The sequence below is a fragment of the Centroberyx affinis genome, unplaced genomic scaffold (assembly GCF_046629955.1).
Source record: "Centroberyx affinis isolate AG114_WGS23_722 - 3 ecotype Tasmania unplaced genomic scaffold, CSIRO-AGI_Caff_v1 ptg000266l_1, whole genome shotgun sequence".
Taxonomy (NCBI): Eukaryota; Metazoa; Chordata; class Actinopteri; order Beryciformes; family Berycidae; genus Centroberyx; species Centroberyx affinis.
The window spans coordinates 491,175-508,500 of NW_027278947.1; the positions used below are offsets into that span (position 1 = coordinate 491,175).

At 41.3% G+C, this 17,326-nt stretch overlaps 1 protein-coding gene across 3 annotated transcripts; it reads right to left on the minus strand.

The window, feature by feature from the left end:
- Positions 1-1,633: 1,633 nt before the first annotated feature.
- Positions 1,634-17,071, minus strand: LOC139667294 (sodium/hydrogen exchanger 9B2). Of its 3 annotated transcripts, none has more exons than XM_071546752.1 (13): positions 16,983-17,071; positions 15,212-15,492; positions 13,295-13,496; positions 12,725-12,895; positions 10,405-10,547; positions 9,985-10,112; positions 8,937-9,112; positions 7,330-7,436; positions 6,674-6,823; positions 5,856-5,964; positions 4,118-4,254; positions 3,370-3,592; positions 1,634-2,927 (listed from the first exon to the last, which is right to left on the minus strand). In XM_071546752.1, the coding sequence occupies exons 2-13, from the start codon at positions 15,344-15,346 to the stop codon at positions 2,866-2,868; spliced, it is 1,743 nt and encodes a 580-aa protein (XP_071402853.1). In that variant the 5' UTR covers positions 15,347-15,492; positions 16,983-17,071; the 3' UTR covers positions 1,634-2,865. The 3 variants fall into 3 exon arrangements, with proteins under 3 accessions (XP_071402853.1, XP_071402861.1, XP_071402848.1); XM_071546760.1 differs by lacking the exon at positions 16,983-17,071 and adding an exon at positions 16,355-16,483 and having other exon boundaries at positions 3,409-3,592; XM_071546747.1 differs by lacking the exon at positions 16,983-17,071 and adding an exon at positions 16,355-16,483.
- Positions 17,072-17,326: the final 255 nt, after the last annotated feature.

The window sequence follows — 17,326 nt, forward strand, 5'->3', positions numbered from 1 at the left end:
AAAACTTAACTTAAACACAAGAAAGAAAGGAAGCAGATAATGAAATGAATAGGGAATAAAAATGAATCCAATTATAGTTAAAACCGAGGCCTAAAATGATCCAGATGCCATTTAAAAGCAGATCATCCTTCCTATTGAAAACAGAAATTAAAGAAACTAAAAATCAGACATCAATCAAAGCAGTGACAATGAAAACTAGCAAGAGTTAGAATTGGTGACTTAAAATGTCCCATGGATATAATGGAGTTGAGTTTCAATAGGCATTGTAGGTCATTCCAGGTTTGAGGGGCACAAAAAAATTAAGGCAGTCTTACCCAAGTCTGTACTAACTCAGGGAAACTGGAGCACTAACCAGTCCTGTGAGCGAGTGTGGTATGTCCCAGTACTCCAGTGATTACAAAGTGATGTAAAGTAAGATGGCAATTTGGAAAGAAGAGCTTTGTAAAGTACCAATGGTGGTCTCTCTTTACAGAGAGAGAGGGCCAGCCAACGTTTTTATACAATATACAGTGATGAGTCCCATTACTGTCCCCAGTAGTAAATCTCACAGCATAATGCTATACTGCATCCAAGGGCCTTAAAGTAGCGTTGGCTGTATTTCTGTAAATGACATCACCATAATCCAAAACAGAGAAAGTGTGAACAAGCCTCTTTCTTGTATGAAAAGAAAAGCAAACTTTGTTTCTGTACAAGTTTCATCAGCAAGTTTTTTAGTATGGTAGTCAACATGAGTTTTAAATTTTAGTCATCTATCAATATGCTTTGGTATTTCTAATGAAGAATTCTTTCAATATGGGTACCATTTAAAGTGCAAATCTGAAGACTGTTGTAATTAATCCTTTTGGCCCGGGACAATAGCATATATTTAGTCTTATCAGCGTTTAAAACCAATTTGAGACTGACAAGTGCCTTTTACAGTACAATTTTCTGTGGCCAAGTGCAGAGTTATAGAAACAATAAAAAACAGTGTCATCAGCATAAAGATGGACATTACATTACTCAAGTCCTAATGATATCATTAATATAAATAGTGAACAGAACAAGACCAAGATTTGTACCTCGAGGACCCTTTATTATCTGCAAGAACTGATCGAACATCACCCACTTTTACACACTGATATCTGTCAGACAGGTAATTATGAAAACAACTACAGGCAGCAGAATCTACTCAAGTATGTGATAATCTGTGCAGTAGGGAATGATCAACTGTGTCAAAAGCCTTAGAAAGGTCAACAAAGACAATTATTGTTTCTTTAGCCTCAACTATGAAATGTTTGCAGGGTCAAGAAATTAATTGAACTTAAAACTGAAATGATAGCAATGATGCCTGGGTGTAACAGCAAGTTGGAGAATTGTTCACCATTGGCAGGTTTGCACTCTCAGAGCGCCTTCTGGTTTTGAAAAGTAGTGAGGAATTTGATGAAAATGGCAGAATAATGCTAGCTGTAGAGTGGTCAGATTCTTAATATGCAGAACATAGTGACATGATTTAAATACATTACAAAACATAAAGTACATTGTATCAATATATGTTGCATAGTTGTAATAAAACTATCATACTATATACTACACAAAATAAAATTGTTACTTTTCATGTCAAACCAATTGCAAATTGTAAAGACACGCTGGACAGTAGGATTTTAGTTATTTATTTCATTGAAAAAGGCAGAGGGTCTCACAATAAATGATTTTTGCACAGATTTTGAGTGTGCAGATGCCTTTTTCAAATCAATAATTCTCCAGCTGCAGCACCTCAACCAAGCCGATGTCTTTTCTTCTGTTATTTATTAAAAAGTTTTTTTTTTTATAAAACTATACTGAATTCTGTAAATATTTATATCATAAATACCTGCTAAAAACATAGAAAGACCTTTTTAACATAAGAAACTCCACAATGCATAATTCTGTAAGAAAATCAAAGCAAAAACTTGATTAAAAAAAAGAAAAAAATCTACTTCATTCATAATCATATTTCAAAAAGGTTGGATTTACAGTATACTGTTTGTAAATGAACAATTATTTTCAATGAGTCATCTTGATATCAAAAAAAGTAATCTTGCATGTACAGGATGATAGGCTTTTTGAAGTACTGTTGATTATTTGGTTCTGCTCCTGAGTCTTGGTAAACGACACAAAACCCGCTCCACATCAAGACAACCAACTAATACATATTTAAAAAAAAAAAAAAAAAAAAAAAAAAAAAAACTTGGAACATGGAAATACACACAAAACATAATGCCCATAGCTGTTTAATACAGGGCTAAGTGCAGAATGCCTAAAGACTATCATATATCAGACGTGTAATCTAGTATAGAATAATAAATATGGCTACAGTAAATACATTCATTTATGTAACCCTCCAAAGGAAACCGCTTATCAGTAGTGCCACCATTTCATGGTACAAATAAACTGTACACAGAAATGTAGTCATAAAAAAAAATGGGCAAATCGTGGATTGAGTAAATATGACAGGCAACAACAACATCCACTCTTATAAAAAGAAATGTAAACAATGTTTATCCACCATATTACATCTCTGAATAAACTTAATTTGGTACCTAAAATAAATATATTGCTTGTATATTGTTCATATAGTATGATAGTGCAGACACGTGGATGTGGGTCATTTGTTTGGAACCTGAGGCCTGGAAAGCACCAAAGGCTATAAATAAAGAGTGATTCATGTGTTCCTGTAGGATGTCAAACACCGAGAGCTGACCGGCAGACAGATGAAGAGACAAAGAGGGCCACTTGGTGGCTAGGGGAAGCTCAAATATAAAAGCACAAGGAGGTCTGTGGCGTACGTCAGTCTCTTTGTTAATGTCCTTGGTCAATAGCTGAAGGTCATGTGAAGATAGTTTGGTGTCAGAGCGTACTTTCGTAGGTGACAGGTGTTTCACTGTCACCTTCGGCTCCTGCTGCAGTGCCTAGATTAGAAGGAGAGATGGGGGAAGAAAAGGTAAGAAGAAAGACTGATTAAATCTATTCGCTAATTCAAGCTATGTGAATGAGTACATCCATGAGCTGCACATTTTGCAAATGGACTGCAGTAAACTAAAAGCACTAGTAGCACTGATGTGTGGACATACAAGATACTGAAACAATATGCTGAGTGATGGGGTAAATACAAGGAACCTACAGCTATGCAAATCCCCACATTAACCCTGCGTTATGAGGATAAAAGGGACACTATTTTCCATTAATGGCTCATAGCGTGCGGATAGAGCGTAGCATAGAGCATAGAACGGACATTGCCATCAAAGCTGGAGTAGGCAAGTAGGCACTACTTGAACACAACTGAAAGGGGGCGGGACAGGAGTTTGCGGTATTGCGTTGTGTTGAATTGTTGCATGTAGGACTTTTACCTACCTAAGTAAAAAGATGATAAATTGTGTGTGACTGGCTCACCCCAGGCAGCGTTCTTGGGTTTCTGCAGTAGGTGAGGTCCAGAAAGGCCTATGATAAGGGCTCCTATGGGTGCTGTGAGGAGGATGGCCAGTACAGCCACAGTCAGCACATCCATGCCATACTTCTCCAGGTCCTTGTCGTCCCTCGTCCTGGCCATGTCCAAAGCTGTGGAGCCTATAGCTGCCTGAGGGGGAACAGGGAAAGACCAGTGTTTCCTCTGTATTCATTCAGCAGTGGAGTGTTACCACAGCAAGAAATTCACCATCGCCGCAGGAGAACATTTTAAATTAAAATAAGATTATAGTGCATGTGGTTTTCATTACACTGTCTGCAAAGAAAAAACATTTTTAGATATGCAACCTGTACTAGAACAATGACTGAGATCGGAATAGAGACAAATATGAAACTAAAATTACATCCACGGCTACATTAAAGAGGAAACACTTAAAAGTTCATCACACAACATCAACATAGAAATCCTAAGAAAAGACTTCACTGGGTAGTCAATCCAAAGCAGTTCAAATGTAACTTGGTGTTCAGAGACCTGAGAAAAAGTTTATATGTATAGCCCTTAATCACAGATAGAGTCTCAAAGGGCTTCACAACGCTCACATCAGGAAAACAACAAATGAAAACGACACCCCGCCAACCTTAGACCCTCCGTGAAAACAAGGAAAAACTCCTGACAAACCTTTCAGCGTTGACTTACCTGCACAGTGGCTTTGGGCATCCACGCCAGGGCAATGAAAATCTTTTCCTTTAAGTTGAAGCCCGCACACAACACACAGACAAAGGTGAAGAGAACTCGAACCAGCAGGGCGATGAGCAGAGACGCTATACCCAGACCTGGACAGACATACAGACAAGAACAATAGAGATGTAACAATATACTGGTATTGAGGCACGCTGCAATAAAGACAATGATGACGACCATATCGCAAGTGTTTCCTTTAACACCGTATCCATGGTTGAAGTATCACTGGTGATGCCTGCAGCTCCGCTCTCTGCAAGGAGTCACGCATGGGGAAAAAAGACCAGCAGCAGGTGTGATGGTCAAAACGAAATTGTATAATGCTCCATTCAGACGGGCAGGGGATTATGTGGGGCAAGATACAGTACAGTAATAAGTTAAACAGAAAGTAAGCAGCGAGATAGATAGAAAGTCGGAAATGAAGGGACTTTTATTCGCACAATAATACTCTCTCTGAGTTGAACATGGAGAAATTCTGAAAATTCTGATTGATTCTAATAGATTTAGAATAATAGCTGACACTGGAGTCACTGGAGTAGTATATTCCATTCTCCAGTCTCACTCCTCTTCTGGTTTGTTGCACACTTTGCCTATTGAAATCACTAATGACATAACTGGATTGTGCATTGAGCATGAGGCTTCTATGTCTTGTACAGCTATCTTTTACAAGCTGTTCTGTCAATAAAACAATATTTACATGAGGAAATTGTAGGTGTAGCCATTACTTAATTCTATAATATTTAGAAGCACATCGCCAAAAGTCCTTGAGTGAGCAAATCAACAAGAATAACCGTTAAATGATGAACAGCAATAAAGTGTAAGGTATTTAAAAAACATGACAGGTTTCTTCAATCATCATGACTTTACTACATGGAATTCTTGGAATGCAGTTTTACACACGCACTCATCTCATATTTCCTGTAACGTCTTGCAGTATTATGCAGTATGCAATTATAGGAGATAACTAGTACGGCAAAGATTTGCTAAATGTCAAATGAGCTCAGCCCACTAAATCCTTCTTGGAATGCACTTTAACGCACACACTTGTCCTCTCTTATTCCTATACAGAAGCGCAATCACCTTTCAGTTCATTCACAGACATATGATATCCCACGTTTCATGTCCAGAAACTCTGTGCACCTCATCACACTACTGTTCTGAAGGTATGTGAATGATCATGTGTGTGAAATCAGTTTCAATGTTTGATGGAAAAATGTGCTGGCCAATTCACTGCTGCATAGTGGTAGAGTCCAACACCCTGTAGCAAATTGTTCTGGCATAAATTGTTGTATTTTCTGGGGAGAAAATTTGAAGACTATGTAACTATAATTTATTTTCCACATCATTTTTTTGGGACTGATGAATCAAGATATTCTACCATTATGGAAAACTTTGAAGGAAGTACAGTATATGTGCGTCAACACAGACTAGGGAATTTGTATTTGTACCCTGATGACGCATAATAAGGTAAGCAATACCTGGCCTGGCTAGATCGGTTATTTGAATGAACTGTATAGATGAAGTATTTATTCTTGTGGAAGAGGGAGAGAACCATCATGAGGCCTCTTTTGTGGCTATGCAAATATATTTACATCCATACAGTAACATTTGAATTTCTCACAATGGTAACACCCGTAGCATTTGTATGATAACTTGACACCGAAGTGTGTGTGTGTGCGTGTGTGTGTGGTCTCACCAACTGTGAGTCCTTCCAACTGTGAGATTCTGATCTCTGCTCCTATTAGACCAAAGAGCAGAGGCTGGAACACGTCCCATGCAATTCCGACCACTTCCTCCACACGCTCCTAAAGACACACACACACACACACACACACACACACACACACACACACACACACAATAACAGTCAAACAAAACAGTTTGTCTATGTAATAAAATGTTCCCATGTAAGAATGTACGAAAAGGATACGTGTGTAAATGGTAAATGGACTGCATTTATATAGCGCTTTTTTTTCCAAAGCCTACATTCACCCATACATTCATACATCGATGGCAGCAAGCTACCACGCAGGGTGCTGGCGCAACCATCTGGGGTTCAGTATCTTGCCCAAGGACACTTCGACATGCGGACTGGAGGAGCCGGGGATCGAACCACCGACCTTCTGATTAGTGAACGACTTGCTCTACCTCCTGAGCCACAGCCGCCCCCAGTGTGTAGTAAGGTTGTCCCAAACACACAAATATAAAACAGTATTAAGTACATACAGCTTAGGAGGTTGATAAGTAGTAGTTTTTAATAATTGATTATGCAATATTACTTTCTGCCACATCAACCATGTCAAAATTCAGCTCCAAAGGCAGATTACTACTTAAAAAAGTGGGCTGAAAATATGCTCTAAGAGCTTGTTTTCATAGGGGCACAGGAAGCTACTATACAAAAGGAAGAGGGAAAAAAATAGTGTGTTCCCTTTGTGATGACCAAATGAGAATATGCACACAGTACATGAATTTACCTCTGTATGTACTATGGATATTGCATGCAAATGTTATTACCTTGTCCGTCCCCCAGCCCAGGCCGGCCAGGAAAGCCAACACTAAGGTACAGAGGCCTCCAGAGCCGGGAAAGCCAGCCACCCCACTGCCAAACACGGCAAAGACAGACAGGCCCAGCACCAAGAACGACCGCTTCATCACAAGGTGTTTCTAGGAGGAAAAGACATAATAATAATAATTAAGTATAGAATATTATATATATAGAAAGACATGAACTACATATGACATTCACAACAGTGTGTCGGAAGGCACTAGGCAGTTGATGACATTTTATATAGGTGGTTGAGGACAAATCATTTCTGTTATTTGTGTTTTGCGTTTATCTTACATTGATTCACATTCAAGGACTTTTTCCAACCTGTGGCCTGTGGTGGGCTGTAAATATACAGTACTGTGGCTGAGCTGCTACAGTCAATTCTATTATGTAAGGAAATTCTTAACTGACAAAAATGTATCTCTGTTACTCTTAGATGAAACCAAAGTGCTCTCTTGATAAGTCCTCAAGTGGAACCCACACTTGAGTAATGTCTCTCAGAATCTGGCAAGTTGTTTGTTGGCTGTTCTCAAGATGTTTTACACACACAGGCTTCGGTCTTTAGATGTTCTAAACATTGAAGCCAGCTAATGTCATGCTAGTGCCACAGGAGCTTGCGTACCTGGTCAACACTAGGAAAGTACTGGATGAGGAAGCCCAGAAGAATCCCAGCAACCATGCCGCCTCCCACCTCCAATAAACCTCTCAGCAGGTTGTACCAAGTGGAGCCTGGAAGATTCAGAAGGGCCATCAAATACAGCATTAAAACACAGCAAATAAACCACTTCATGTCCTGATGATGTGAAGACAAGGACAACTATATGAGGGGCTGTACAGCACTGCATGCTAACTCACTGGGCCCTATTTAAACGATCCATGGCGCATGGTCTAAAGCGCATGGCGCAAGTGCATTTAGGGCGTGTCCAAATCCAAATTGCTAGTTAAATGACGCACAATGTGGGCGCAAAGTAAGGCGCAAGGCGCAAAGGGGTTGTGCTAAGTCCCTTAATTAATCATAGGTGTGTTTTGGGCGTAACATGAACTCAACCAATCAGAGTGTCATCTCCTATTCCCTTTAAGAGCCAGGTGCGCTTGCACCTTGGCGCATTGTTATGTAAATGGCGGATTCGGCAATTTGGAGAAACAAACGGTTTTCTGCTGAGGAGACGGATCTGCTTGTGCGCGATGGCGATGTGTGTGTGTGCGTCGGGTGAAGGTAAGATGCCTTTGCAGTTTATTTTCATGACTTGGTTGGGCTGTGCTTTTTACATATTTACTGTGTTGTTTTTCTTGGTTGTAGGTTGCATATTTAGCAATTGGCAATGTGTGATGATGGTTAACGGGACATGCACGTTGTGCATTTGGCACTGCGTAATGGTGAGAGGGACACATAGTTTTTGGCATTTGGCATTGCGTAATAGTGAAAGCATATGGCAATTTGGCAACAAAATACATGTCAGGAACGAAGTGCAAATTTTCATAGTAGGCTAGATGATCCTATTTTTCTATTTTGCATGGAGAGAGAGAGAGAGAGAGAGAGAGAGAGAGAGAGAGAGAGAGAGAGAGAGAGAGAGAGAGAGAGAGAGAGAGAGAGAGAGAGAGAGAGAGAGAGAGAGAGAGAGAGAGAGAGAGAGAGAGAGAGATCTTACTATCTGAATAATGCGCCCTTTAAATAGCAGGAAAACACCAGACTTTAGACCAGGTTTTTGTTGGTCAATGGCGCAATCGCTTTCCGCTGCCTCAAGATAGCAATGCGCCAACAATGTGCCTGACCACACCTCATTTTAAGACCAACATGCCCGTGGGCGCAAAGATGGGCGCAAGTACATTTGCTATTTAAACAACGTGGGCGCTGGGTGTGAAAATGACAACTGCGTCGGTCGGAAACTAGCAATGACACTTGCGCTGCGCTTTGCGCCGGGTGTAAGACAGGGCCCACTGTATTTTAAAAGTCAGCATACTGACACCCTCTGCTGAGCTCCTGACAAACTGCACATAGAAGTTAGTTTTAGTACGTGCTTCTCAATGTTGACCTACACCGAGGGTCACGGCCCTGGATGCCACTCCCATGGAGATAAGTTGGAATTGTATTCCAGGAAAGGAAAATGGAATTCAGCACTTCTCATTTTGCTTAACCTCCCCTTTCTCTCTCTCTCCCCCTCTCTCTCCCTCTCTCTCTCTATACACACACACACACACACACACACCCACACCTCCCTCTCTGGCTACCTGTGGCGAAGGCCATGCCCAAGCATGTGGTGAAGCCAGTGATGGCGAGGATGTCGTCAAAGCTGCCTGCGGCCATCAGCAGGGTGGGGATGCCCTGCTCCAAGCCGTAACCGTCCTTCTGCAGCAGCAGCATGGAGGGAACCACCACTGCTGGAGACACAGCTCCGAGCACAAAGCTAAACAGGGGGGGACAGAGAGTTTATTTATTCATTTACTTACCCCTGCGAAGTCGGGTTAGGGTTAAGGCCTTGAATGCACTTGGAGAGACAGATTGTGGAAGGTTTCCAGCAGCATGACGCACAGATACTGAGCTCACATTTGATAAGATTTTATCGCCGATGACTCCTTAATTATTCCTTGCTTATTTATATTACATTTATTGAAACTTTATAGTGCCCAAAAAATTGGAACTTCATGCCAATTATCCTACCAATCTCAAACTAGAATGAACACAAAATCTTAACTGCTCATACCATACCATACTTTATTATGTTACTGACAATAACCTTGACTCCAAAATTACTCTGTACAGACATCACACAACTGTACAATGTGTGTGCGAATGGCAGAGAGCTTGTGTGCTTTCAGTTCATTTCTCTGCGGTATGGGAGCAGTTTCCTTGTAGGTACAGCATGTAGTATTAGTCTAATTTGTCCTCCTTATCAAAGTGTAGCCACACTTTCAATGTCTTGTTTTCTACCGTTTGCCACGTTCACTCTGTTGCTATTCACTTAAGCGACAAGGAGCCTGCTGAGTCACTTACACACACACACACACGCACACACACACAATTCAATAGTGAAGTACAAAATTTTGCATTTTGTTCTGTTTTAAATAAAAGAAGAGCAGGAAAAACGTGGCAATTAATAATGGGAAATCGAGATAGCAACGTGTTTCATTCCCATCGGTTCTGGAAACATTGGACCTAGTTCCTCAATGGAACTGTGTCTTGCTTCCTAACCCTGGATGTGTGGCAATGCAGAGCATCTCATAAAATAGAAAAGGGAGAGCTGGGACAGTGAGGGTGAATAAGTAGTGGTGTATTTACCCAAGGATGAAGCCCCACACCCAGGGCAAGCCCATGAGGAAGTGAGAGACCAGGGCCACGGTGCTAGCCTCTATCAAGCAGGGCCCCATCGCCACACGCAGACACACAGACTTCAGTTTCTTCAGAGCCTGACAACAGAGACACATACATTATTCAAGAGTATATAACAGTGTTTCCTTTACTTTCAGTTAGCTTTGGGCCCCCCCCCCTACAGCTGGGAAATTACTGATGTGAAATTCATGATATGGCTTAATTTTCTCAACCCACTCCCCAAAAACAGCAATTACAAACTGAAAAAAGAACCAAAACGACCTCCACCACATCTACGAAAACATTCCACATGATAGTATATAAACAGTCTATCTCTTCAAGTGCTGAGGGGGCAGAAACTAAACTTCCCCAATGGAGTGAGTGACATACCGAGGGGTCCAACCCCAGACCGGCTCTGGCCAGAATAACAGCCAGCGCGATGTTCCTCAGGGACGCAGACCATTTGAAGTCAATATACACCCCATCTTTTATCTTAGGGATGTTCCTCAGCAGGAAGCCCATCAGCAGCATGCCTGCAGCACACCACAGAGGGTGAGACAGAGGAAAGGTGATACATTATTACAGTACAATCGTGTTTATTCTTTAGGGCTGTCTCTCACGCAGCTATAGAACAAGAACAACTTTCATGATCTGTTGCTTTTCGAACTTCAGCTGCTCCAAGCGGACACCTGACTGAGAACACAGAGATTCACATTTCAAGAAAAATATCTAGGCCTGCTCCAACAAAATCTCTCTACAACTGGTTAGTTTTTAATCAAAACCTGCAACAGGAATTTGTTGAGGATAATGAAAACTGGAGCAAAATTTTTTGAGATTTTTGATTAAGGCTATACAAACTATAATATGGGGAGGAATAAAAGACGGGGCAAGAGTTTAAAACTGTTAATGAGCAGAGACAGAGAACTTATTTTAGCCTTCAGACTGATTAAATGAAATCCCTCCTTTTTGTGTTATAGTACACCAATCCTCTCGGCAGCCAAAAAAAAATACGTCAAACTACAGAAATAGACTTTGAACTAGTAAACAAGGCTACGCTTTTGAGGTTTCACTAAAAACAGGAAACAGGGATTAACAGAGAAGCTAACTTGCCATCTTCAATATTCATCTATGTTGTACTTTAATCCATCTATCTGATGTTATTTGAGAATGAGGAGTGAACTTCCTTGAGTCTTATCTTTTAGGGGTGTAGTTGGTGGCTTATTATTTTATAATTCATAATGCAGGGAACATTTACACAAATAGAAGACATTTACACTTTCCTCTTTTACACAAAGACATTTACCCTATCTTTTGGTCAAAGCTGTTTTTTATACCAAACCAGCATTTATGATGCAAAATGCACCGGTTGGCACCATATCACTTTGGGTAAATAGGTCTTATTTAACTTGGGCATGACTAAAACATGATGTCAGACTCTTATCTCTTATCGTTATATATGTGATGTAATTTGTTAGTCTTCTGAGCGATTACTGACATTAGTAAATTGTGATTAGTGAGATTAGTAACACATTTTTCAAATGAAACTCATTTCATGAAACTCACACTAACCCTTTATTCCAACATTATTAATGAAATAGTAAGAATAGTATGACTTGCATTCCCATGCTAACCTGACCATAAACTTCCAGGCTAGCAAAATAAAGAAAAGCTCAATATACATTTTGGTAAAATAGACACCACTGCACCAGTAGCTAATATGTAGCTAATATGTAGTTGTCTGACAAAGAAGAAGTAAGTGACATGAATGTGTCATTTATTAGGAAAGTTTGCCGGTACTCCCCTTTCACCCTACCAATGACTTTTATCAAAGACATAGGGGTGGAATGAATCAATGAGTATATTCCCATCTCTAAATGTCACCAAGTGGATAAATAAATAGCTTAAAGATACATAATACTCTGTGGGCACATCATCTCTGTATGCCAGATGAGTAGAGAATGTCTTGCAGTGTTTCCTATATAATGTTATATGGCCCACTCAGGTAAATTAACAGCTGCCCAAGTACATTTTTGTTTTGGATTCTTTTCTGGTGCTGTGATGCACAAAGCTGGCAGTCAAACCAGGTGTTTCTTGACGATGTAGCTATAATGCTGTCAGGCACTGAAAGCATACAGTATTGGTGAACAACAATGACCACAATTCATTGCACTTAAGACGCAGTGCAGGAGGTAACCCATTTGTAATTAGCTGTACGTGTGTTACACTTACTTTCTATGATAATCAGATGGGCGTATACAGTAATAGTCAGCTAATGATGCAGTAGCAAGTTAGCTAATGCCAGCCTCAGTGGCTTATACCAGAGTGAGAGACTTGCCTGAAAAACTGAGATACTGGGCTCACTAAATGAAATGTCAACAGCAGAACAGCTCCACCGCCGCCTCCCCCTCCCCATCACCATCACCACCTCTGAAGTAAACTGCCAACCTGTGGGAAACGCTGTCTACAGAAAGGTTCCCGTTTCTGCTATGGACTGTGACTGACCAATCAGAAATTCCTACTGAAATATGCTGCTGTAAAAAGTATAGTGGGACCCATTGGAGAGAAAATTTAGTTAATGTAATGTAAAGTTAATGTAGTCTGTCTCTTTTTTTTGAAGAGAAATAAGTTTGCCTTTTCCCTTGTCAACATAAGCAAAAACAGTTTTAACACACAGCACACACACACACACACACAGCATCCTCAGCCTTACCGAGGAGTGGGGGGAAGGGTGGAAGTTTGGGCAGGCGTATGAGGGCCACTAGTTTGCCCCCGGTGACTGCGCTGATGAAGAGCACAGTGATGCCAAACAGGTTGCCCCCTGGGAGACACTCCTTCTCTGTGATAGACCACACCACTCCGAACAGCACCGCAGCCAAGAGGACTGGAGGAGACAGGTCAGATGCCCATGAGACTTATGTCACTGCCAACAATGATGTGACGACTCTTTCAATATTAGGAAAAATAACAATGGACTGATGAATGGATTAATAGATAATTGTCTGATGTTTTATTTAACTGAAATTGTCAAGCACTGCACAGTGATTTATGAAAAAAATAATCGTCCCCCTTTGTAAACTGCTGAGTTCAACATTGATGGATTGCTTATGTGTCCTTATTCACTGCCAAGCTTGTTACGTTTCACTGTAACAGGTTACCTAGAACACAATGCTAAGGTGGCAGAGCACTGGGATTAGGGTTATTGAGATCTAAGCATCGGGTTTTCAAGTCATACATGTCATACTGAATATTTTGCTAAAAGATGACTTGGCCCCCTGCCTACCTTTGGTGATGAGAGAGGCCAAGAGGCCTCTTGGTGGGCATGGGCAAAACCTGCGGAGCAAAGGGCAGCAGACTACTGGCGGGTCTGTGTTGGTGCCTGCATCCACTACAGGGTTGCGAGGGATGAAGTAGGTGGTCTCCTCTGTGACATTTGGACTGGAGCAGCGCCGTACCACCACCTGAATCTGGTTCACATTTAGGTGCTGGAGAAAGGAGATGAAGACTCGGTCATGCTATGTGCTGTATGTCCTGACACAGTTAAGACAGCAATCAAACAAAGTAAGTTAAACCAAACATGTAAATGGTGATGTTATTAGTTCAGTGGTGGTTAGAGCTGAATGTGCGTACACCCTGGAAAAGAGAGATTGAAGAAAAATAAATACGGCTGCAAGTTTCAGTCATCGTGGAAGAAGAATTCACCTTTCTCACTTAAAGTTTTAAAGGGTTTGCCTTATGCAATGTTGATTTCTGTGTGGAGCATGGGAGAAATTAAAAGATGTAGATGCAGTTGTTGTACTACATTTCCATTGTTACTTTATACATAATAAAAAGTCACCCGCATGCAGGAAATTAGGTTTCTGAATCTTAACATTTTCTGGGGTAGGACCCCCAGTCCCCTCGCTTTGGTTTTGAAAATCTCCACATTTCTGGAGCCTCAAGCTCTGGACCCTTGTTACATGGACCTTTGGCCCTCTAGCCCTTGGAGGGAGTTGCATATGTTCATAAACAGCGACTGGACTGTTCAAGGCCCTAAACATGACATATTCAACCTCTGAATCTGAGCGGTATTCCACATTAATGGAACATACTAATAGACAGTGAAAGAAGTATTGTTGCTTCTACAGCTTCAATTGCCACTGCCAATGACACTTTCTGATACTTTTCTATGTTGAATGAAAACATATTTCACTTATTATACAGCAAACTATTTTCTGTGTAACATCTTGCTTCTCTAAATAGAATCAAACTGTGCTCAGTTAATTTTCTGGATGAAAATGTCCATCATTGTAAGAACTTTCAATGACTTTTGATGCCTCAAAAAAATTACTACTGTCACCAAAATTCAGCACAATACAGACTGACATTGTTTATTAATATCCGCCTCTAATAGAAGTAGCTGGTCAGTCACAATAATTGAGGCATCTAATACAAAAACAACAGATCTAAAGTGTCACACCGACACAAAAGAGAATGCAGTGTTTGTGGAAAAAATGGAACATTGATAAGAGTTGCACTGTAGCCTCTTAATTCCCACGCCCTTATGAAGTGGCTTGGTTTGCCAACTCAGCCTGCTGACATAGAGGTAAGTCATACCAGCAGAGCAGTGGCTACTGTTTCTCAGCAAATAACCCAGTGCAGTCATGCCAATCAGAAAGAAGATATGGACTGGCCCAACAACCTGAGAACAGTGTGGTCCCCAGGACATTCTCTCTGTCTTTGCCCAGATAAAGACGTTGGCTCAAAGTTTTGAAACTTTGACTCTGGTTGCATTTCAAATAATTTTCACAATAGAGTTAGGCCTAAAGGTTGGTGTGCTTTTCTTGTAGACTAGGAAAAAACTGAAACACAAAAATTGAAATTTAAAATGGTCCCAAGCAAACAATTGCAAGGCTAGGGCACAGGGAATACTAAAACACAGCAGACCAACAGGAGATTCATTATGAAGGAAAGAGGCTGAGAGCCATGGCGGCAACCGCATCATTTTTATGTAGCTTAATATTTCTTATTACCTCAATATGAATAACACAACGGCAGCATAATTTGTGTACATGTATGTTTTTGTACTGAAAGCAAAATCTGTAGCTAGGTTTGCTTAAGCACACTTTTCAATCTCATTGTCAAAGCTCTAGGAAATTGAACAAAACTAAGTTAAGCAGAATAGATCACAGAAGAGATTCTTATTAGTAAAATACTGTACCTCCACATGGTTCGCTGCAGGCACAGCAATTCTGTCCAGCAGTGGGCTGGGGACTGGACTGGGAGCTGGACTATGTGCTGGACTGGGTACTGGACTTGGCTCAGGCGTAGTTGGTTTGGGCTGGGCGTCCTCCATGGCAATTAGCTACAGTATCTCTGGTCCCCTCACTTCTCTAACACAGTAAATCCAGCTGAGGGGTGGAGTTGGCCATTGATGGGCTGTTCCTTCAGTTCTGCTTCTGTATCCCCAGGTCTGACCACAAGCTCCCATTCATATGGCACCTTTTTATCAGTAGAAAAACAAAGTATTGTTTACTTAATGGAGAACAGTACTGTTGGTGCAGGTGGGGAAACAGGCATTAGGCAAACATGGTATGAAATGATACTTTCGCCTCATACACAGGCCTACACTGCAAAGGTAAATATATAGATTTAGAGTATAGTGTATAATGCCCTTGTTCAGAGGAGACGCTCAGACACGCTGAAACGTGTTCAGTTGGTCTTACAAATGCTGCACTGGGTCTACCTGGCCATGTACGGTTAATAATGGACCTGCTAAATAACTAGGGCACAAACTGTACGATCCGTGCTCAGATATGAAGACCCCTATGGCTAATGTATGTAAAAGCATGCTACTGTGTGTCACTGACACCAAAAAGGTAACTGACCAAGTGTCCTTGCTTGCTTAGCTCAGTTACCCAACGTCAATGTATTTAGTCTATGGTTCTAACCTATTAACGTTTAGGTTTAAACTCTACTCTATCCTGGTGCGCTGTAATCTTTATGGTTTTACATTGACAGTTCAGAATAGGGTATAGCCTACGCCGGTAAAAATGTTTACAACTATTTTAAACTATTATGAACGGCACCAATGTTTTGACAGTAGCTTAACGTTGGTAGCAACAGACGTTGGTTAATCCAATTGCGGAGACCACACTAATCAATGCTTACAGCTTCGCCCATATGGCACACATCTAGCTAGCTGACGTAGATTCACTCGGATGCTAGCAACTAGGGTAACGTTAGCTGAACCGGCATGGCTAGCCGGATAGCTAACCACATCGTCGGTTGCCTAGCCGCTTGGTTCAATTAAACATTAAGGCAGTGTAGACACGTGTAGCAGCAGAGACTCTAATGAAACGACCTTGGCAAAAGCCGCCGGTAAAAGACACACATGCAGGCAATGCAGCACAGATGCAAATCCACGCCTCACGACAAATAAGGTCCATTATCGGACACTATAATGAACAAGTTGCAACTGCCTGAATTTCCTACCAGTACAGGAAATACATGATTTCCCCTTTCATCCGCAACTAGTTGTTAATACATAGCATTGCCCAATCCACTGAGACAATGCTTTGGAGCCACAAAAAGAGAAGTAACTTAAGTTAACCGTTCCAGCACTACAGTTCGCTCTAAGCGGATGCGACTGTCTAATGTCGGCAAACAGACCAAATTGACTCTGTACTCCGAAATGTGTGTATACTTTCAAAACTTGGCGTTTGTATTGGTAACGCTGTTTACACCATGAGGCCTGACTGCTTGTCTAGTGGTTGTCATACTTTTGCGGGGACAGGGAAAGAGGCACGTCAGCCACGGGGCTTGTCCGATATTGGATGTCTCGCCGCTAACTGTCCAGTCCATCTTAACCTGTGCTTGTCTCGTTACTACTAGCAACAGCTGTCAATGAATTTCGCTCCCTTTCGAAAGCAGGGGACAGCGCGCCTGACTCGTCTTTAGATTCCCTACAAATATACGGAAAAGTCACTCACCTCATACCGCAAACACTGTCATCACTCATGAACTATAAGTGGCAGCGTGGCTGGCGGACTTGGAGTAGGAATGAAGGGGATTAGTGACGTCCAAGCTATGTATGGGAGGCCGTTGCTATGTAGCGCGTGTGTCCCGTGTGTACCGATGTTTATCTGGTGGGAGGTGGGGTTGTGGAAATGTCACATCCATCACTTCAGTGTATTGTAAACGTTTTAATCGATGTCACAACAGAAATGTTGGATGAATCACTCCATTGCCATTTACACACATTGCTTTGAAAAAATAATGCACAAGTGATGTAGTTATTGCAATATTACATCAATATGTTGACTGCGCACAGACA